General features: G+C 47.2%; 2 protein-coding genes across 2 annotated transcripts in view; both read right to left on the reverse strand.

The window, feature by feature from the left end:
- Nucleotides 1-21,614, reverse strand: part of RAI14 (retinoic acid induced 14) — a 269,841-nt gene that overhangs the window by 82,457 nt on the left and 165,770 nt on the right. The gene's annotated exons all lie outside the window — the stretch shown is intronic.
- DNAJC21 (DnaJ heat shock protein family (Hsp40) member C21) lies at nucleotides 167-19,629 on the reverse strand. The gene is made up of 12 exons (XM_063128155.1): nucleotides 19,433-19,629; nucleotides 15,784-15,877; nucleotides 12,766-12,889; nucleotides 11,150-11,272; nucleotides 10,222-10,526; nucleotides 7,931-8,085; nucleotides 7,632-7,719; nucleotides 7,246-7,404; nucleotides 6,075-6,114; nucleotides 3,889-4,076; nucleotides 1,649-1,727; nucleotides 167-540 (listed from the first exon to the last, which is right to left on the reverse strand). The coding sequence occupies exons 1-12, from the start codon at nucleotides 19,527-19,529 to the stop codon at nucleotides 370-372; spliced, it is 1,623 nt and encodes a 540-aa protein (XP_062984225.1). The 5' UTR covers nucleotides 19,530-19,629; the 3' UTR covers nucleotides 167-369.

A 21,614-nucleotide genomic window follows, 5' to 3' on the forward strand; every position in this document is an offset into this window, starting at 1 on the left:
TCTGTATATGGTTGTTTTTACAAGTCTAAGCAGGAGCCAGATCCTCCTCGTGAGTAACATGTGCTTTCTTCGGGGGTGGGGATGGGGGCTGCAGGAGTTTAGTGCCAGAGAAGTGAACAGGTACAACGCAGGCCGTTGGGGGAGGGCCAATTTCTCTTTTTTAAAAAATAAAATAAAATACACACACACACACATGAATATCCGGTAGTGTACAACTTTTAAACGCTTTGCCACAGTGGCGACTGTTGCTGGACCCAGGAGTTCCCATCGCAGCTTAATTCATGGTCCAAATCCTGTGTCTCTTTGGGAGAGCGGGGGACCTTTCTCAGCCACTCACGCCCGGCCGTTCTCTCGCACGTTCCACAAGTCCTATCTGTTCCTTCGTTTTTCTTTTTTACTTCTGCTGCTGCTGTTCACGGGGCCGTTAATGGCTGGTGCTTGCACTGCTTTCGCGTGACCCGTAGCTTTCAAGTGTTCAAAGAGTTTATTCCGTGACTGAAATTCACAATTACAGGTAACGCACTGGAGCGGGGCTTCTTGCTGGTAGCCGGAAGGCGGCACAAGAAGGAAAAAAGAACGCACACCTTTGATTAGTATTAAAGCAAACTTCCAGAGGGAGAAATTTAACCTCTGGCCCACCTGCGGGCCAAATCTGGCCGACCCAGTTGACCGCACCCCATTCCCCCCCCCCACCAATTTATTGGAGCTGGGGAGGGGGGGTCCTGTCTTTTGTGGGGTTTGTTCCCCATTCTAAAAGTTTGAAACGCCTCTCCTAAGTCTTAGTGACTGGACAGAAGTGCTGGGAAGAGCACGCCTGCGGCCTGCCCCTAGATGACATCTGCGGGAGCGGGGCGCATACCATATTTTGAACTCCCAAATCCAAGGTTGGAAACTGTTGTGTTTCCAAGCCCTCCCACCAAGATGTGAGACAATAAGGTTTGCCGTGCCACCCACAAAGCTTCCATCACTAAATAAGCTTCTCCTCACACCTGAAGGGAGTGTGAAGATTAGGAGCCATCCTCTAAGCTTAATTAGCCTAACAAAGCAAGGCAGTTGCCTACCAACTAAAATGGAGGGTTCCCCCAAAGTGCCAACAGGCTTTTACTGAATCCCTCCTTCAGGGAGGTTCTTTTGAGAGTTGCCATCTCAGGTGAGTGGCTACCCTAGTGGACCACCTCCCATCTCCTCTCAACTCTAGCTGCTTGACCCTGAGGCAGACTCTGGGATCTGTCAACTCTGATGTTCCCTCCCCCTGAGTCAGAGACTGGGTTCCCAGGCGTGGTGGTGGGGGAGGATCTCTGAGGCCAGGTGTCCTGTCTGATAAGTTCCTGGTAAGATTCCTCCTTGACCCCTGAAGAGTCTTGGAGTATCTCCTCCCCCGCTTCTTGTCTTGGCTGGTGTACTTCTGCTTCTGCTTCAGTCTCCGGGCCCGATCCAGCCCCCAAGAACCAGCCCCCCACACTAGAGATGCTGACAGAGACGGTGCTGGAGAGAATCTGTGTTCTGCCCCCTCCCCCTCACAGCTGAAGCAGAAAGGGCTGCCTCTCTGATGGGCTGTTGAGGGAACCTGGGGCAACCTCAGAACATTGAAAGAGCGGATGCCCAATGCATTCTCAGAAAGCGGTCCATCCAAATCCTTTCGCCATACCGTGGTTTGATGCTCTGAAGAACCTTTCGCAGAGGTTTTCTTTGGATCTTTCGTTTTCTTCCCCTTAGCTTTAGGATTGCTAAAAAGAAAAAAGGAAGTCGCTTATTCGTGGGCCTCTCCAACTCAGAACTATTCGGCCCCTTTTTAAGTCCCACTGATTCCAGTGGGAGAAATTTAAGCAAAATCAAAAGGGGTTAGAAGCAGTTCAGTTTGGCCGGATCGTGCCCCTTGTGGCTCATTCATTATTTTAGGAAGCTCAGGAGCCGAAAAATACCTGGGTTAATAACTGCTATGGGGCGTATCCAACGGGGCGCTTCGGCCCCCACCAGTTCCCTTCCTAAAACAGTGGATCCAGCCAATCCCGTTACACAAGCAGCCCCCACTGCTTATACAAGGGAGGTTTAGCGCTTCCTAAAGGAAGCCCCAAAACAAGCAGAAACCCTCATTTCTAGATTGGGACAGGTCTGTGGAGCTCCTGTCTGTGAGTTCCGCTGGCTGTCCTGTTCCAGAAACTAGGGGGTCTACTCATTTCTGGTTGCCCCCAGAAACCCTAAATCTGTGTTCCGCAAGTGCGCGTGGGGTGCGCATGAAATGGAATCCGTGGGGCGCAAAAAAAAAATCAGGGCTGTAAGTGCCTGTGACAAAATGGTATTTTATTCTGTTGTTTATATGTATAATTTTGAATATTTGGTTCAGGAACGTAAAAACGTAAGAAGAGCCACTATGCTGGATCAGACCAAGGGTCCATCTAGTCCAGCACTCTGGTCACAGTGGCCAACCAGCTGTCAACCAGGAACTCACAAGCAGGACGCAGGTGCAATAGCACACCCCCCCAACTGGTGTACATAGCATACTGGCTCTGATACTGAAGTAGCCCATTCCCATCTGGACTAGCAGCCATTGATAGCCTTCTCCTCCAACCTGCTTTTAAAGCCATCCCAATTGGCAGCCATCACTATGCGCTGTGTGAAGAAGTACCGTATTTCTTCGATTCTAAGATGCACTTTTTTTCCCATATAAACATCTCTAAAAACGGGGTGCGTCTTAGAATCGCGGGTGTGTCTTAGGGTTGTTGTTTTTTTCTGTTGGTGGTACTGAAATTAGTGTGCGTCTTACAATCGATGGCATCTTACAATCGAAGAAATACTATACTTCCTTTGATTTGTCCTGAATCTCCCACCAATCAGCTTCATGAAATGACTCAAGGTTTCTAATATTATGAGAGAGAGAAATGTCTCCCGATCCACATTCTCTACACCAGGCATAATTCTGTAAGTGGGGGTGGAGTTAGAATGCTGAGCTTTTTGTATGTTGTCGTCTGATTGGTTGTTTCATTTGGAGCAGTGTGAGAGAGAGGATAAAAGAGGGGAGAGAAAGACAGGCTTTCATTGGGGTAGGATAAGAGAATCAGAGCTATAGGGTTTTTTGGGGGGAGGATGGCTAGTTTTCCCTGGGAGGTAGAGGGAGATATATTTATTTTAATAACATTAAACATAGGTTGTAATTAAATATCTTTTTCTTCATAAACTTTTCAATATTGTTTTGTTATTTTAACCACGCTTTCTCAGTCTTAGTTGTTGCTGTAGACTGGTAATATACACCCACACTCACACACAAAAATAAGTAACAAGGTTTAAATTTCCCTCATTTAAAAAAAGAAGAAGAAAAGACGAGGGTGGTGGCCGTGAAAGAGGAGTTGTGAATAACGTCACTGAGGGTAGTGAGTGATGCCACAGCTCCCCTTTGGGTTACTGCCTAAAGTGTTGCCGTTTCCAAAGTTCTTTGCTCATAACTCAAAACTGTGGGGAGACCAAACTCAGCCACCCTGAGTACTTGCTGAATTTCCCATCCCGGATCCTTAAAATACCTTTAACGTAGCGTGAGCATGTCAAGTTTCCTCATGGCTCAGATAGCTGCCAGCATTTGAGTATACGGCTTATCCTGCACTAAGGGCATCACCAAGAGGAGCCCCCAGATTAATCAGGGGACAAAAATCTACAGATGTGAACCATCTGTCAGGGATGCTTTAAGGTGGATTCCTGCATTGAGCAGAGGGGGTTGGACTTGATGGCCTTACAGGCCCCTTCTAACTCTACTATTCTATGATTCTATGAAAAATGGCTGGATTTTTAAAAAATCATGTGCAGAACTTTGTTTTCGGAAATGATCACATTGCACCAAGGGTTTAAATTGCATGAGCAGCTGCTGCTTTCAGTATCTTCACAAAATTCTGTGTTTACCTTTTCGCCTCTATTTTGGATTCCACGGTGGGTTCTACAGTTTCTCCAGCACCTGCATCTTCTGGACTGGGGCTTTTGCTGACGTCGTCTGGTTCTTGAGTCGCACCGTCCTGTTGGTCACTGCCAGCCTGTCTTGTCTCGTCAACTTGCTGCCCTGTACTTCCGTCATGGAAAGAGTCTTCCTGTGCCTGTGTGAAGAATAAGAGGGCCTTTACAGGAACCATGAGGGCCAGTCGCACAGATCTACCTGCCACAGGCACAAAAGGTCGGCAAGGTCAATTTGCAAGATCTAGAGCAGCTTTGCCCAACCCGGTGCCCTCCAGACTTCAACTCCCATCAACCCCAGCTAGTTGCTCTACACTGTTGTCGTAAAGCGGTTCAGCAGTCGCTGGGGATGCCAAAGTGCAATTCCCAGAATCCTTTGCAAGAAGCCATTGTAATGGGGCAGCGTCAGAGCCGTAGCCCACGCAGGCGGCCTTCTCGACTCCAAAACCACCCCAGCCTGTCTGAGTGAACAGCCCCTCTCTGAGCCTCTGCTCTCCTCACATGGGCAGCAGAGTCAGCCTTTAGGGGCCGCCCAAGCCCATAAATCTAGAACCTGGGCAGGCACAGAGGTGTGAGTCTCCTTTCTTTGGACTGAGCGGCAAAGCAAGGAGATCGGAAGGACTTCTCCAGTTACGGAGGGCTGGTTCTGTTTGTCCTGTCCTTGTCTGCCCCCTACTGGTCACTGATGTGAGTGCAATAACTCCAAGTTAAGATGACTACTTGTTTTAGGGCTCAACTCCACGGTACGTTAAGTAACCAATCCAAACTTTTTTAAAAACAAAAAAGCTACAGTGCAAGTGTCTGGGGCCCCAATCTCTATCGGGACCACCATACACAGTGGGGCTGGAGGGGGGAAGCTGCCCACCCAGCTGCTTTCTCCTTTAAATTCACCTCCACTGCAGGGGCTAAAGAAAGAAAAATTGAGGGTTTTTTCTTTCTTTATCCCCCACATGGTGGGCATAGGGGGAGGAATTAGCTGGGTTAGAAGTTTCACCCACCCACCACCTGTGTGCAGTGGTCCCAATCCAGATTAGGCCCGACATGCTTAAAATAGAAGTTAGAATCCACGCAGATTTAACATAGCATGAGCCCATAGTCCTGCCTTCCTCCGAGGAAAAGGGAAGCTCCCTTCATATTTCCTTTGGCTTCTATTATTAAACAAGTTGAAGAGGCCTCCAAGGCTATCCCCCACCGGCAGCTCAGAGCCAAGCAGAGCCCCATAGAGTCAGCTGGCCTTTTAAAAAATGGCTGCTTGCCGTCTTCATGAGCTGGCCCTTCCCATGGTTTGAGCCAGGAGGGAGCACACTGAAGCCCTAGCAACTGATATGGCATGAAACCAGCCTACGTTTGTAGCGCAGGTTCTGGGCCAGTTTCCATGGCCGAGTGGGGATTAGAACCCGGATCTCCCGACTCTCAGTCCAACACTTTAGCCACTACACCACTCCTGCTTAGCATGAGCACAGCCAATGGGCACTGTGTGTCATCTCCAAGCTAGTAGGGGACTTGCGCCAGTGTTACAGTGGATCTCGGCTGATGGAGATGTTGCATCCCATTTGCCCACCTGTGAGAGCAATTAGGTGGGTGAATACACGGGAGGGGGCCTTCTCTGCAGCGGCCCCACACCTGTGGAACAATCTCGCATCGGAGGTCCGCCATGGACCACCCTTTCAGGCTTTCAAGAAGGCCTTCAAACATTTATCTCATGATACGAGTATTGTTTTGCTGCTATCGCCATTGCTGTTCTGGATTATTTTATTGTTAGCTTTTATTGTTGTAATAACTGCTATTTTACTCTGTATGTTTTATTGCTTTTAATGTTTTAAACAGTTTCTATGTATTTTATTGTTGTAAGCCGCCTTGTGAGGGTTTCTGCCCTGAAAGGCGGCCAAGACATATTTTAAATCATTAAATAAATATAAAATAGGTAGAACGGTCAATCTCTCATGGAGGTTCGCCTCGGGTGCCCACCCTGGGCTGACTACAACAGGCGCGAAGGCCTCTAGGGTGCAGCTGGGATATCACCAGCAGCCCGCACCGAATTCAAACAGAAAGTGTCGTTTTGGAGCGAACGCGGCCGTTGCTTTGGCAGGCTAGGACACGAAAAGATGCAAAGAGACATTTGACATGAAAAAAACACCTACCACCACTGTTTTTTGTTTCTTCTTCTGTTTCTTGGAGAGCCTGCAGTGACAAAAATGAGATTAAGAGGTCAATACCGCTCATCCAGATATTGCCTTGAAAATGCGACACTATGCTTGAAATCCCCTTAGGGCTGATTCCCCTGTTTACACCAAGGGTGTTGAACTTCAGGCAAAATTCCCCACTTCTGAGGTCCACAATGTGGCTCCTGTTAGCACCAACAACGCATCCACGGATATTTATTTATTATTTATTTATTGCACTTATATACCGCTCCCATAGCCAGGGCTCTCTGGGCAGTTTACAGTTTTCTCTCTTGACACCCACCAGTTTCCCAGCCCCTCCTGCTATTTATTTTCTTTCTTGAGATTTTTAAAAATTAAAACACATTTTTAACAGGGAGGCCGGCAATCTCCAGTGCCATCTTCACTTGAGTTCAATAAGGCTGTGTTTGCCTTCTCGAGCTCAGAGCCCAACTCTGCCTTTAGATCTTTGTCCAAGTTACTTTTCTTTTAGTCTCACCAGTTTGCCAGCAAAGGAACGGGCCACTATGGCAGCCGTTTTATGAATGGGCAAAGTCCATGGTCCTTGGTCTAATCTCTTATCTGCTGAATCGCCTCCAGTCATCAACGCACAGCCCTCTGTCTCTAGGCCCTGTATTCCAATGGTGCTGAGCAGTTGGAATGTTAATAAACATTCCATAACATCTAAGCAGCGGACTTTATGGCTAGCAAGGTCTCATTTCAATCAGCCGAAGCCAATGGACAATACTAAAGAGATCTCAAAGGGTGCAGAACACATGTATCTCAGTTATTTTGTTCCTGCCCCCGCCCTATCAACTTTACTAAAACAGCAGAAAAATTGGCAAATCCTCTTTGTTTTTGTTAGGGGTAGGGTGCTGTCACATGAAACATCACCCATCTCTCAAGTGCTGCAAAAGATTAGGCAGAGCTGTCTTTAATTTTGCAAAGCCTAGATACTAATATAGATGACACTTGTGAGAGGATAAATACGTGAATATTTGGTCTGCTTTTCTTGCAACCTATGCATATAACTCTCTCCCTTTTTTTTAGGAATGGTGTATCCTATGCATGTAATGTTTGTTCTTTTCTTCCCGCCCTGCCACCCCCCTTCACAATAAAAATAAAATAAAAAGAATATTGTAATAAATACTTTTGTTTGGGCATTTCTTCTGCCTCCTCTTCCTCTTTAGTATCCAATTCATTCGCGTCAACCGCAGCGAGAGAAAATTCCTCCTCCTCTTCCTGTAGCTGTTGCCGTAACAGGGCGACCAACTCTCGGTGCTTCTTGGATTTTTCGTGGTTCTTCATGCTGCAGAGAGAGGCCAAAGAGACGTCACCGAGAGCAACCGGCCCTGAGCGCGGCTGCATCTACGACAATGACGGCTGGGGTTTTGCTCCTGCTCACTTGGGAATCGGCCCCTTTCAAATCAGTGGGACTTAACGCCCTTCAACTTCGCGTGCGCAAGACGGACGGCAAAGCGCCCGCTCGAAGGAGTTTCCTTTCGTGGCCAAGGAGGGGAAAAGAGAAAAACTCACGCTTTCTCGGTCTTAAAGGATTTATCACAAGCAGGGCAATAGAGATCATCATAAAAGTCAGCATCGCCGCCCTCTTCACTTAATTTATCTGGAAAAGACCAAAAATAAAAATTACAAAATGGAGCAGCCTGAAATCACACCAGTTCAGAGACTTACGGCTTCATCCTAGGCTTGTTAACTCAGGGCTAAGTCCCGTCGTGGAACACCGACAGGGTCCATTCCAAAATAACCACGCTTAGAATTGCAGCCTCAGCTTGCACAGTGACTTGGGAATAAATGCTGCCGGATCCGCCCCTTACCATCTGGCCTTTCTTTCAACTCTTGTTCCTCCGCGCCCTCTTCGACGTCGGATCCGTCGCCAAACTCCTTCTCGTACTGTGCTTCCATCTGCTGCAGCTCTCGCTCCAGGTCGGACATGGTGATCCAGCTCTGCTCCTTGTACTGCTCGGCCAGCCTTTGGAAGGAAAGAGCAAACGGCAAGGTTGGCTTTGGAAGGAAAGAGCAAACGGCAAGGTTGGCTTTGGAAGGAAAGAGCAAACGGCAAGGTTGGCTTAGGAAGGAAAGAGCAAACGGCAAGGTTGGCTTTTCATTCCGGGCTTTGCTGTCATTAATAGAGGTACAGCTTCCAAATCGCACGAGGTTCTGGTTCCCCTCTACTCGGCACGGGTTAGGCTTCAACTTGAGCACTGTGTCCAGTTCTGGGCACAATTCAAGAAGGATGCAGACAAGCTGGAGGGGGTTCAGAGGAGAGTAACGAGGATGATCAGGGGTCTGGAAACAAAGCCCTGTGAAGAGAGACTGAAAGAACTGGGCATGTTTAGCTTGGAGAAGAGAAGATTGAGGGGAGACATGATAGCACTCTTCAAATACTTAAAAGGTTGTCACACAGAGGAGGGCCAGGATCTCTTCTCGATCCTCCCAGAGTGCAGGACACGGAATAATGGGCTCAAGTTACAAGAAGCCAGATTCCGGATGGACATCAGGAAAAACTTCCTGACTGTTAGAGCAGTCCCAACAATGGAACCAGTTACCTAGGGAGGTTGTGGGCTCTCCCACACTGGAGGCTTTCAAGAGGCAGCCGGACAACCATCTGTCAGGGATGCTTTAGGGTGGATTCCTGCATTGAGCAGGGGGTTGGATTCGATGGCCTTGTAGGCCCCTTCCAACTCTGCTATTCTATGATTCTATCAAACGACTTCATGATGAAGGATTGCCCGATTCTCACAAAGCGGTAAACCCTGCTCCTGAACAGTACAGGCTACAGGTGGTTGAAATTGTATCACTGTGGGCTCCTTCATGCACGCACACAATCTGGCTGCAAACAGAAAATTAGATGTTGGCTCTAGCCCAGCCGTTTCGAGTTTTGACACATTGGGTATTTATTTTTCCCATGGAGGAACAAGCCCCCTGCACTACGGCCCTGGAACAGTTTTACCATTTTGTCTGTTGTTTGTTTGAACTAAGCTTTTGACCTATTTGTTTTCACATACATAAGAAGAGCCCTGATGCTGGATCAGACCAAGGGTCCATCCAGGCCAACACTCTGATCACACAGTGGCCGACCAGCTGTCGACCAGGGACCCACAAACAGCACCCTCCCACCCATGTTCCCAGCAACTGGTGCACACAGGCTTACTGCCTCAGATACTGGAGGTAGCACATGGCCATCAGGACTAGAAGCCATGTACAAATCGGGACTGACAATGGGTTTAGGACAGAGGACGTCGAGCTGAAAAGGTGCTGTGAACCAGAACACCACAGCTAAATTGACACTTCCAGTCTGTACAGAATTTGGACGAAGGTGCTGGATGCCAGGTGGAAAAGTTTTAATCTCAGCACATTAATCTTTCAGCAGACCTGGACTCTCAACCCTTCATTCTCATTTGACTGCATGCGTTAAAAATTATGATCAGGATCTTGGAAAACCATCTAAAAATCTGGAGCTGTTATTACTCTTCCACTGCTCACCAAGCCTCGACAAGCATATGCTCTTCCTGTTTATAAGCAGGGCCGGCGCTATTATGAGGCAGAGTGAGGCGGCTGCCTCAAGCAGCTGATTTTGGATGTCATGAATGAAAGGGCAGCAAACTGTGGGCTATATTATTATTATCGTCATCATCAACATCATCTCTCTTTTCTCGCTCATGTTGGTTTTCCTAGACGAACATGATGGGCTTTGCCAAGTCATGCTGTCTTTTACAAATTCAGGAATTTCCTGACAATTGAGCATGTTTTAAGTATGACTGCTTTCTGGATGTTGGTGCGGATGTATTTTGTTAAGCCCCGTTTCTGAAGGTGTTCGGTATAGTTTTCTGATATGCCAGTGACTGATGTGACTAATGGAATAATTGTAACTTTTTCCTGTTGCCATAGTTCTTTAAAATCCATGGCCAGTGGTATATATTTTTCTGTCTTTTCCACAATTTTTTTGTCATCAGGTACTGCTATGTCGATGAGGTACGTGCGTTTTTTTCTATTTTGTCTATAACTGTTAGGTTGTTTGCAATCAGAAAGAAGAACATTATTAGATGATTGCAATAACCCCCAAGTGGCAGAATGAAGCTCCACGCGGCTCGTAAGATTGACATACTTGGCTTGTTTCAGCTTTTGCTGCCTCCGGAGTTCTTCCGCCTTCTTTGCTTTCTCGGCGTTCTGCTCTTCCAGGAGCTTCCGGTGGGCCTGCACACGCTTGTCCCTCTTCCGGATGAAGGCCACCAGTTCGCGGACCATCTCGTTCCGTTCCTTCCGCGCTTTGTCCCGGGTTTTCTTGTTCTCCTTTTCCATCGCCCGTTTCTCCCAGCGGTTCGAGGCCTGCCGTGTGTCGTACTCTTCTTTCCAAGCAAAATTCTTCCGAGTGCAGAAGCTCTGCCAGCAGGCATAAAAGCAGTGGACTACCTAATTGGGAAGAGAGGAAGAGGGAATAACAACGTGTACAGGAAATTAGAAGAACCTATAAGATTAATGTTTTTGTAAATATGTACGTATGGTAAACTTTAGGACTGCTAATCCATTGTTTTAAATTTTGTAAGAAATATTACGTTAAAATTTGTAATATATTTGGAGAATTTTTGTATACTCAATTTCCCTGAAACCTATTTTGTTTTGTGGTTTAAAAGCAGTTTGGGACAGAACCATTCTATCGGTGGCAGTCTATGTTTCCGCTTATCTCCAAGACGATCCTGCAAGGTGGCTACATTGGAAGATAGTGAACGGCCTAAGATCACCCAGTAGGCTTCATGCTAAACAGGGGTTTGGACTGGAATCTCCCTCCCATACACTCAACTGAACAAGACCGTCCCTGGCCACAGTCTTACACTCTAAACAGACACGACACGCAAGGAAAGAGGGATGGGGAAGGAAGAGGGCCAAAAATTAATTCTTTTCCCAGGGCTGGTGGAACGGCCCTCTTCTCCCTCTCATTTCCCTCTGTACATCCACCCATACCAATCCCAGTTTAAACAGAGTTCTTTCATGGCTTTTCATGGGAGTTTTCGGTGGACGGCAAATCAGTTACTTACGGTGTCGTAGTCACTCTGAGAGTCTCCAAAAGTTGGAAATTCTTCGCCATCCTCCTCTGGCATGGCTTCCATTTCTTCCTTCGCAATCATTTCAAAGACGTGCCGATACACCGCGTAGAATCCCTGAAACAGACCATGTCATCATCCTGAGAGAAAGCAAGGCCCCATGACCTATGCAGGCCAATCAAAGAAGGCAAGGGAGTGAAGCAACCTCACACACACACACACACACACTCCGGAAGAACAGCTTGGGGGTTCTGAAATCTGGACACGCAATGCGAGGGTTCCAATTAGCTACTTGCCTGACCACTAACGGCGTTATCTTTTTGCTGCTGATGCTTATTTTACTCATTAGGGGAATACTGGGTGCCGAAAAGAAAGCAAACGAAAAGAAACCAACCAACCCCATCCATTTTGCAAACATGTTTGTGCTTGGTCACCCAGGGGCAATCTTTACTCGCCCCTGGCGATTTGCAGTTTATAAGCATATTCTAGATGTCTTTTGGGGGAGCCCTCCTTGCAAGTTCTATCCCATACATTAATAGTGAACTGATTCTCTAAGCACGGATACTTCTATAGTCAAAATGGTACCATCAACGCACAAGACGAAAGTATCAGCGGGCTTGGGCTAACCCTAGCATATGTAGAAATACCCCTGTGCCACGACACAGGCTCTTTACCACAGGCCTGTCCGCGGACACTCCCTGCTCAAGCTAAGCGCCACCACTTTATGAGCCTGAGGTGAGGGACAAACGCCACCTTCCTACAAACTATGTGGAGGAAGGGGTTAAACAGGAATCATTTCAGGAATAAAATAATGCGCTGTGAATTATATGTGCTGATGGTGAATTAATGTCAGAACGGGTGTTATATGTATATAACTGCAGATGATAAATGCCAAGGAGACACATGGGATTTTTGTGGTAGTAAAACAAAGTGAATAAAAGTTTATTTCAATGTTCACAAACTTTGTTTCATAATAAAACCTTTCAGACCCTTGTTAAAACCTCTCATCCAACCCTTTCTCTCTTCTCATACATGCTTTCCTTTCTCTCACACCTTCACTCTTGAACTTTCTTTATTATCAGGATTGTTTAATATACACCAACTGTCTATCTGCACACTACACTCAAAAGACAACCCTCTTTACCCTGATCCTCTAATTCTCCCCTCGAACCAAAGTACTTTAAAAACACCCACCCACCATCACCTCAGTCATTCCCTTATATATCCCCCTCCCTCCTCCTAAGATATTCTAACTCCACCCACTCAGGTCAACATTCTAAACACAATAGACTTACAAAACCTAGACATACATTAGGGAACTGACTTGTGGGGTGTAACACCACAACCCCTCCCAACAAAAACTTCAGAGAAAAATAAATAAAGGGAGTGGGAATCCAAAACAGCTCAATGAGGTCTGAGCACGCCCAGTGGGTGCAGAAAACTGACTTTTGGAGAAAAACCAAGGAGAGAGGAGGAATGGAACAATATGGAGTATTCTGCAAAAGACAAAGCCTGGCTGACATTGCAAGATTTTGTTGCAGGCTCCACTGGTCAATGTCTAGTTCTTGTTGTGCTCTTCTCTTTTGGGGGAAAGTTACACTTTGAGTTACCTTTCCATCGTCTCCATAGCCAGAGTAACAGGTGACTGTGAAGTAGTGGAGAAGATCCAGGCTGTCGTCTTGATACTCTCCGTCGACCCCTCCTTTCAGCAGAGCTTCCCGGTGATTGTCATACCTTAAACAGAAGTTTGACACCATGACGCTTTACAGCGCAAAAGGAAAAGATAAATAAAAAGTCAAGAGCGGCCGTGCTAGATCAGGCCAGAGGCTTCTTCAAGGATTCCATTGGCACAGTGGCCAGCCAAATGCCCCACCGGGAAGCCCACAAGCCAGACATGAGAACAAGAGCAACCTCCTGCTCATGTTCCCCAGCAACTGGTACTGAGAAGCAGACCGCCTCTGATACTGGAAGTCAAAGAATCATAGAATAGTAGAGTTGGAAGGGGCCCACAAGGCCATCGAGCCCAACCCCCTGCTCAATGCAGGAATCCACCCTAAAGCATCCCTGACAGATGGCTGTACAGCTGCCTCTTGAAGGCCTCTAGTGTGGGAGAGCCCACAACCTCCCTAGGTAACTGATTCCATTGTCGTACTGCTCTAACAGTCAGGAAGTTTTTCCTGATGTTCATCCGGAATTTGGCTTCCTGTAACTTGAGCCCATTATTCCACGTCCTGCACTCTGGGAGGATCAAGAAGAGATCTTGGCCCTCCTCTATGTGACAACCTTTTAAGCATTTGAAGAGTGCTATCATGTCTCCCCCTCAATCTTCTCTTCTCCAGGCTAAACATGCCCAGTTCTTTCAGTCTCTCTTCATAGGGCACTGTGTCACCGCTGTTTTGCTCTCCCTGGGTACTAGTTAAGCCAGGTAAAGTGGTTTCTGGGGTGGCTGAGGAGGTGTATCTAGGCTACTTTTCATGGCATAGCCCTACCTCCTCAGTGGGACGGCCTCTGGGAAAATGCCCCCCTGCTCCAATATCGCATTCAGATACATTCATGTCCTTGGGCCAGAGAGCGTGAAGAAAAACGAAACATCGGAATTTGTTGGTGCGCTTGTCCCAGATCTTGGATCATACCGTCCTCCTCTTGGACTGCCACCAGTTGACTGCTCATTTCAGATCAAAGGGGGAAGGGAAATACACGTTTCTCGGCCGCCAGAGCACTAGCGTGGCACGGCTGACTCAGACTGCACCTGCAAACAGGAGCGGGTGCAACTTTTCTGGTATGGCGTGAGCTCTGCAGTGCTTTATCTCATCTTTGCTCCTCCCACGACCCACATATAGACTATTCTATTCTCTGTTATTTACACAACAGCCCTGTGAGGCAGATATTGAGCGCGTTCAGACAATCGTGGCAGGGGACAGACGGGACACGGCGGCTTTTCCTCCCGCTCCTGCTCATCTGCCACTTGCAGTGCAGGCCGGCGTGTTGTCCGAACAGGGCATGGGTGGTGGCAGCATCGTACCCACCTGCAACTTCTGCTGCATCTTGTGGATTGTCAAGTGGCTACGAAGCTATCCGCACTTTGCAGCACGCTGGGTTCAAACAACACGGCAACCCACGCTGCAGCGTGGGGAGTAATGAAAATGGCGGTCGGTCATGCCCACAGCATGTAAAAGGGCTGGAGGAGAAGCCATGATGGCTTCTTCCCGCACCGCGATCATCCAGACTAGGGATGTGCTCCGCTTCTAATCGGACCGGCGAATTAGAAGCGGAGCGGGGGGCTTCGCCTGCCCTTAAGGCGGAGGCGAAGAGGATCGAGGTGAAGGCGGATCCTTCGCCTCGATCCGGAGCTCCGCCGGAAAGGTAAGTGGGGTTTACCGGGCCCTGCCGCTGTCGCTGTCGCCCATGCGGCGACAGCGGCAGGGCCCGGTACCCCCCCCCGCCCTCCTCTCCCTTACCTGCCTCCGTCTGCGGTCCGTCGGCTTCTTCAATTGAGCCCGCGGTTCAGCCAGGAAGTCTGGGCCGCTTGCTGCCCAGACTTCCTGGTTGAACCGCGGGCTCAATTGAAGACGCCGACAGACCGCGGACGGAGGCAGGTAAGGCCCCCCTCCCCCTTGGTCCCTTACCGGGCTCTGCCGTCATCGTCGCACGGGCGGCGATGGTGGCAGGGCCCGGTAAACCTCCCGCCCTCCTCTCCTGGCCTTACCTGGCGCCACTCCCCTCCACTGCGGAGCTCCGATTCGGAGCCGGAGCTCCGCGGCGAAGAGGAGCGGAGTATGGGCGGAGCGGGGGGTCCGTTCACACCCCTAATCCGGACCCAGTCAGTGGCTGGCCTAGCAGCCCCAGGTGATTACCTCTTCTTCTTTGCCCTTCCCCCACGGATCAAGGGGAGGGGGTGGCTGTGAAATGTCTGTGCTTGATCACATACCTAATCTCTTCACACAGGCTTTCCCCAAAGTACAGCACACAGCAGAAGATCACAGCTTTACTGCTGATCGATGTTCGTATTATTGTATTGTTATTATATTGAGGGTTTGACATCTCTGTAGACAGCGGTATATAAATGTGAAGAATATAGCACTATGAAAGTGGTACATGGTCTGTGTCAATGGGCCCAAACAGTTGTCAGTGCCCTTCAATACCGCTACAAAGCAGCAATGTGGCTCCTGCCTTTTATATACCGCTTTCATACCACTTGCATAGTGCAATATCCTGCTTGGTGTAGATTAGGCCTTGGTCTTTAGCAAGGCCATGAACTTCCTGGTGGTCTGTCTGGAAGCAGTAGCCACAACCCATTCCTGCAACATCTCTGGCCTACCTCACAGGAGTGTTGTGTAAAGATCACTGAGATAATCTATCTGCTGTGGGAGGTTGTGGGCTCTCCCACACTAGAGGCATTCAAGAGGCAGCTGGACAAGCATCTGTCGGGGATGCTTTAGGGCGGATTCCTGCATTGAGCAGGGGGTTGGACTCAATGGCCTTGTAGGCCCCTTCCAACTCTGCTATTCGATGATTCTATGAACGCTCTAAAGCACTGCAGAAATGCTAAGCATGATTGTTCAATGGGAGTCCGGCTTTTTTCAAAGGTGCAGGACAAGAGATCTTGTCCTGCCTCTCCAAACGCTCACCATGCTCTCTCTTGAGGATCGCTCAGCACATCATACGCAGCTTGGATCAGCTTGAACTGCTCTGCTGCTTCGTCGGCGTTCTCTAGGTTCTTGTCTGAAAAGGCACAGCAGCAGAATTTAAGCATCACATTCAGGTCAAAGACGACAGCATCACCGCCACGGCTTCTAGAAGGAGTTGCAGGTCACCAAAGACAACGAAAATTTGGCTAAGGACACAACCCCACGCATCTTTAACAGGAAAAAAAGCCCTACAATTCCCAGCATGCCCCAAACAGCACAGCTGTCTGAAGAGATGCTGGGAGTTGCAGGACTTATTTTTGTCTAAACATGCATAGGATTACACCTTAAGGCTCAAATTTACAAACAACTCTATTCATGTTTATCCCACTGAAGGAAATTGGGCTTCAATAACAATTGTGTAGATTTGGAAATAAACCAACTGAATGGACTTCAACAGAATGGACTTCCAAGGAAGGATGCTAAAGCCCAAGGCCTAATCTACACCAAGCAGGATATTGCACTATGTAAGTGGTATGAAAATGATATATAAAAGGCAGGAGCCACACTGCTGCTTTGTAGGGCACTGACAACTGTTGGGGCCCATTGACACAGACCATACACCACTTTCATAGTGCTATATCCTGCTTGGTGTGGCTCCCGCCTTTTATATATCGCTTTCATAGCGCAATATCCTGCTTGGTGTAGATTATGCCCAAGACATAAAGATGACAAAATGTTGCAGCTTACACTGCTCACGTTCAGGCACGTACTTTTCCAGGATACCTCCCCACTCATTCCATCCCCTCTATTCCACCCTCCCGCAGTTTTATTTTCCCTCTTCCAACAGCTACAAGGCATTCCATCTGAGCATGCTCAGTCCCTAATTGTACTGTTGTTCAGGGTGTGGCCCTCCTGAGCCTACTGATACCTGTGTAAGGACGGTGCTATTTTGGCTACACAGGCATCCATAGTTTGAGAATGAGTTCACTATTAATATATAGCAAGGCCGGGCAAAATGCTCCCCCTGTTGCCTCTGTCCACCCCATACATGTGTTATAACTGCCCTGCCCCCCAAAAGACATCCAGACTGCCTATGGGGCATCAAAAGGGTCAAAATTAGCTTGCAAACAAGATTCTTTTGCCACTCTGTAGCTGGTCCAGATGCTTTTGGGTGCTGCTGCTGCTGATGGGGGGGGGGAGGGGGAGGGGACAATCCACAAGGGGGTGGCAGGGGAATGCCCCCCAGGGCTCCCAAAGTACCCATGCTTAGTATATAGAACATAACAATCTATATTCAAATAAAAGGAAAAGGGAAAAAAAACCACTCACTCAAATTCAGATTAAGAATGTGTTCTGGCTGATGGCAGATCCTAACAGGCGGACACTCACCCCACAAAATTATAGAAACTTCTGTGTGCTTATTATCTACCTTGTGTGGCTTACTCGATAATTTCACAAAAAGGGGCACATACAGAAACTGGTAGGAGAACGGTCAACCTGATTCATTTTTAAGACAGCAGGCAGGGCCCACGTAAGTGATTTTTGCATGCCACCAAGTATAGTGATAGTCACAATACAAACATTTTATCACAAAACAGTGTGACAGAAGAATGATTAACAGCCACAGAGTAATTTTGACATTTAAGTAACGTAGCTGATCAGTCTTCCAAACATTACTATTAATACTTTTAGGTTGCAATCCTGTACCAACTTACCTTGGAGTAAGCTCTACTGAACTCAACAGGGCTTACATCTGAGTAGGCATGTATAGGATTGCATTATTTGTTTGTTTATTACATTTATATCATATTTTTGTGAACCACCCAGAGAGCTTCAGCTATGGGGCAGTATAAAAATGTAATAAATAAAACAAATAAATAAATATACCGCCCCATAGCCGAAGCTCTCTGGGCGGTTTACAAAGGTTAAAAACAATTGACAGAAGGTGATCAAGGTTGCTCATAAAAAAAATATGGTTACTGAGCATCTGACATCGCAATGTACATTTTGCTGCCAGCCAATTATTATGACCTCATTAAAACAATTCATTTCCAAAGTATGTAGACACCCTTCTGAAGTTTGGATGAATGACGTAAGACTACTGAATACAAGCACACATCCTCTCTCTTATAGTTGGACTAAAAACCAATGCCATAATAAAATTCATTAGTTTGAAGATGCCACAGGATTCTCTGTACTTTTTACTGCAATGGAGTAACACAGTTACACCTCTGGAAATATATTACTGTTTTTATTTTGTTTTAAGCCAGCTTTCCCCAACCTAGTGCCCGCCAGATGTGGTGGACGTCAACTTAAAGAGGTTGAACCACACAAAGAGGCTGCTTTAGATGGATGCCACGAGGTTTGTGAAATCTAGTTGAACATTATACGCACAGTGTCCGCAACACCTGGGTATCGGTTCTGATCCACAAGCCAGGTAAATTACCATACTTTGCTTTGACTTAAGCTGCAATCCTATATACACATTTACCTGGAAGTAAATCCTATTGAACTCAGTAAGGATTACTTTCGAGTAGATATGCATAGGATTGAAGTATACATTTGTATAGAGTCAAAGCACTATGACCTGCCTTGAGGCTCAACCTATCAAGTGATTAAATTTGTTCCTGCCTTTTCTTCCTTATTCTCCTGCCGAGTGGGCAAAGAACTTTAACCTGCCATTTCCTGAAACATGAGAGCTGAAGTAGGAAAGACAGACTTTAATTTGTATTATTTGTCGACTATCAACATGGATACCCCACTGTCTTTCAGAATATTCAAAGCCTTGCAGTAAAGTAGTAACAATAAGGATAATAATAGAAACCACTACGCAATAATAAAACAAAGCAATAAAACAGAATAATAACTACCAAAACATTACTGGGTGGAGGAAGATACCAAAAGGTTATGACTATAGGAAGGAGAGGGTGGAGGGGTAGATACAGCTGGCATGGCCTTCTCGGTGGGGGTGCCACAAGCGTGGAACTACCTCCCAGTGTTGATCCACCTGGTTCCTTCCCTTTCTGTTTTTTGCAGGACTGTAAAACATTTCTATTTAAGCTGGCTTTGGAGAAGTGATCTGTTGTTTTATAACAACTGTGCTGCTGTTTTATTGTGTGTTTACTGTTACCATTAATGTGAAACCAAGTATATAATGTCGCTGTTGTGCTTCGTAGTGTATGTCTTGTTTTTAATTGTAAGCTGTTTTGATTATTTTAATAGAAAAGCCAGATAAAGTTACCAATTAAACCGGCAGCACATCTACCCAAACGTAAGTATCCTTGCTTCTAACTGGGCTTATACCCAAAGAACTGTCTATAGGACTGCAACTCAAACTGAGCTAAGGAAAGGAAAGAAGAAAGAAAAGGAGCTTCGGGTAAGAGGAAGGCAAGCCAGCCACACTCTTTCTCTACGGATTGCGGCCAGAGCAGCTTTTTCCAACCTGATGCCCCCCCCCAAGTGTGTTGGACTACAATTCCCAGTATCCCTCAGCCAGCCGGCTGGGTGGTGCTGGGAGCTGTAGTCCGACACACCTGGGGGACATCAGGTCGGAGAAGCCTGGTAGAGAATATAGGCGAGTCTCACGGGAAGGTGCGGGAGAAGGACCCTCAGCCCCACGGAAGAGTCAGGCCCGGCTGGCCGGACGTACCTGGATGCCACCGTAGCGCCAACCGCCGGTAGGCTCGCTTCAGCTCGTCGTCGGAGGCGTCGCGTTTCACCGCCAGCACTTCGTAGTGGCACCTCATCTTCCTCGGGGCCCGCGGCACTCAGCGCCACTGAGTATAAGGACGCGAGTCGCAGCCTTGCTTTTCCTCCCCGGCCGGCGGCACCACCACCCGCGTGTCCGGGACACCCGCAACAGCAGCCGGCGAGAGGAGGGGAGGGACCGGAAGAAGACGAGGAGCCATACGAGAGGCCGAGCCACTTCCCACTGCCGGCTTGGGAGGTGGAGCTGGCGGGGCGAGCAGGGGCGGGAATCCGAGTGTTACGAGGCGGCGCTGGGATGGAAGGAAGCGCGGAACGATGAGCAGCGGGGGGCCCTTTGATGGCTCAGAACTTCGGGGCGCGAACGTTCCGAAGCAGCGGGGGTCCATTAACACGATGGACCGCGGGCGGAGTTGAAAGTTCTAAGGCAGCCGAGTCGGCGACCCTGTAGCTGCTACGGCCTAGAAATGTGCAGTGATACGAGAACGCAGCTTCGACAGTCTGTTAATATTGAGTGTTAATAATAACGGGGGGAAACGAAATGGTCGGTGGGCTTCGTTTGGCGAGATAAACCTTCTGGCAATAAAATATAAACTGGCTATATCTATATGGAAAGATAGTGACAACCGCGCAGAAGGGTGTAAGTTTATTTGCTCGTTATGTGGGCGGCGTATATAAATAGAGCAGGGTGAGCAACTCTCAGAATCCATGCCCATTGGCCATACTGGCTAGGAGTTATGGGAGCTGTAGTGGGAAACATCTGGAGGGCACCAGGTTGCTTATCCCTGAAGTAGAAACAACGATTTTCGTTCCATGTTATCAGGGTCTTTTTCTTTGGCATGAAATAATAGAACAGACTGTTGAGAGTTGCTATGTTTTTTTGTTCAGATTGTTAAACTGACTGGCAGTAATATATTTTAATAGAAAAGCTACATATATTTTAATAAATATATATTGTACACACTTATACTTTAGTTGAAGTCCACTCTTTGAATTCCTGTTATGTGCAACCTGGAAATGGCTGAATTCGTCTCTGTCCTGATACATATTAAGCCAAGATGCTAATGCTGCCATTCCACATTTTAAAGTTCATGCAGCTTCAGAAAATGCAGATCAGTGCAAATGTCATACCAGCCTTTAGAGTCCAATGTTCAACAATGAATGAAACAGAAGCACCACTCAAAAGCAGTGACTTTGGGGGCAAATTCAGTTTTCCCCTTCAGACTGTTGGATTTAACTTGCACATGTGAAGCAGCCACTGCAGAACAAAATACAATAGTTTGTGTTCATATCTTCTGACATAATGCCCCCACCCCATGGACAATACCTTTAAGTGGAAGCTGATCATATATTCCGCTCTGTCAGAATATGTCATAGTATAGCAAACAACACACTATGCAACCATCAGTTCTTAATGTATTTCAAACTGAGATGCCAGGCTCCCATTTGAAGGATTTACCCAAAGCACAAAATGTGTGAAGTGGCGCAGTGAGCAGAAGTCTGCACATAAGGGCTGGACCTGGCCTAAATGGTTATGTATCTGCTTAAACAGATTACTAGTTTTGCGATTAGTGACATGCATCAAGTGGGTAAAGCATTTTATAAGATAATCTTGCAATCCAGGCCCATTGACTTGGGAAAGAAGTTTCTTTAAAGCTACAGGGACTTCTAAAAAAACACGTAGAATTTGGTTTTAGGGTTGCAGGCCTAAAATACTTAACTAGCAATTCCCACTGAAAGGTAGGGCATGCTTCTGAATAAACATGGTTAGGATTACGCTGCTCAATCATGGAGCTACAGGAAACTTTAACATCCTCCTCAGACGGAGCAACCAGTAATACACCTGTTTTAAAATTCCATATAAGTACACAAATTACTATGTTGAATTTAGCATATTGAGAATGTCACCTTCCTTTTTTTAAAAAAAGTCTGTTTATGCAGCTGTAAGCGCTACATGTGCTTGGAAGTGTATAAATAATGCCTGATCAAATCCAACAAGGCAGAAAAAGGTGCTAGATGGTTTCTGGTGGTCCGTGGGTGGGACGTCAAGACTAAATGCAGCAGAATTATTCCAAAATAGGAAAATGCACATGCTTAATTTAGACAGGATGCAGAATTCAGCTTTT

This window comes from Elgaria multicarinata, chromosome 6 (assembly GCF_023053635.1).
Source record: "Elgaria multicarinata webbii isolate HBS135686 ecotype San Diego chromosome 6, rElgMul1.1.pri, whole genome shotgun sequence".
Classification (NCBI taxonomy): Eukaryota; Metazoa; Chordata; class Lepidosauria; order Squamata; family Anguidae; genus Elgaria; species Elgaria multicarinata.

Bases quoted from the DNA above. Each gene is read 5' to 3' on its own strand.
- DNAJC21 (XM_063128155.1), bottom strand. From the start codon at position 19,529: ATGAGGTGCCACTACGAAGTGCTGGCGGTGAAACGCGACGCCTCCGAC. The intron at 10,527-11,149 runs GTAAGTAACTGA...CTTCCCAATTAG, and splicing joins CTCAGAGTGACTACGACACC to GTAGTCCACTGCTTTTATGC. The intron at 6,115-7,245 runs GTATTTATTACA...TTGTCACTGCAG, and splicing joins GAAGAAATGCCCAAACAAAA to GCTCTCCAAGAAACAGAAGA.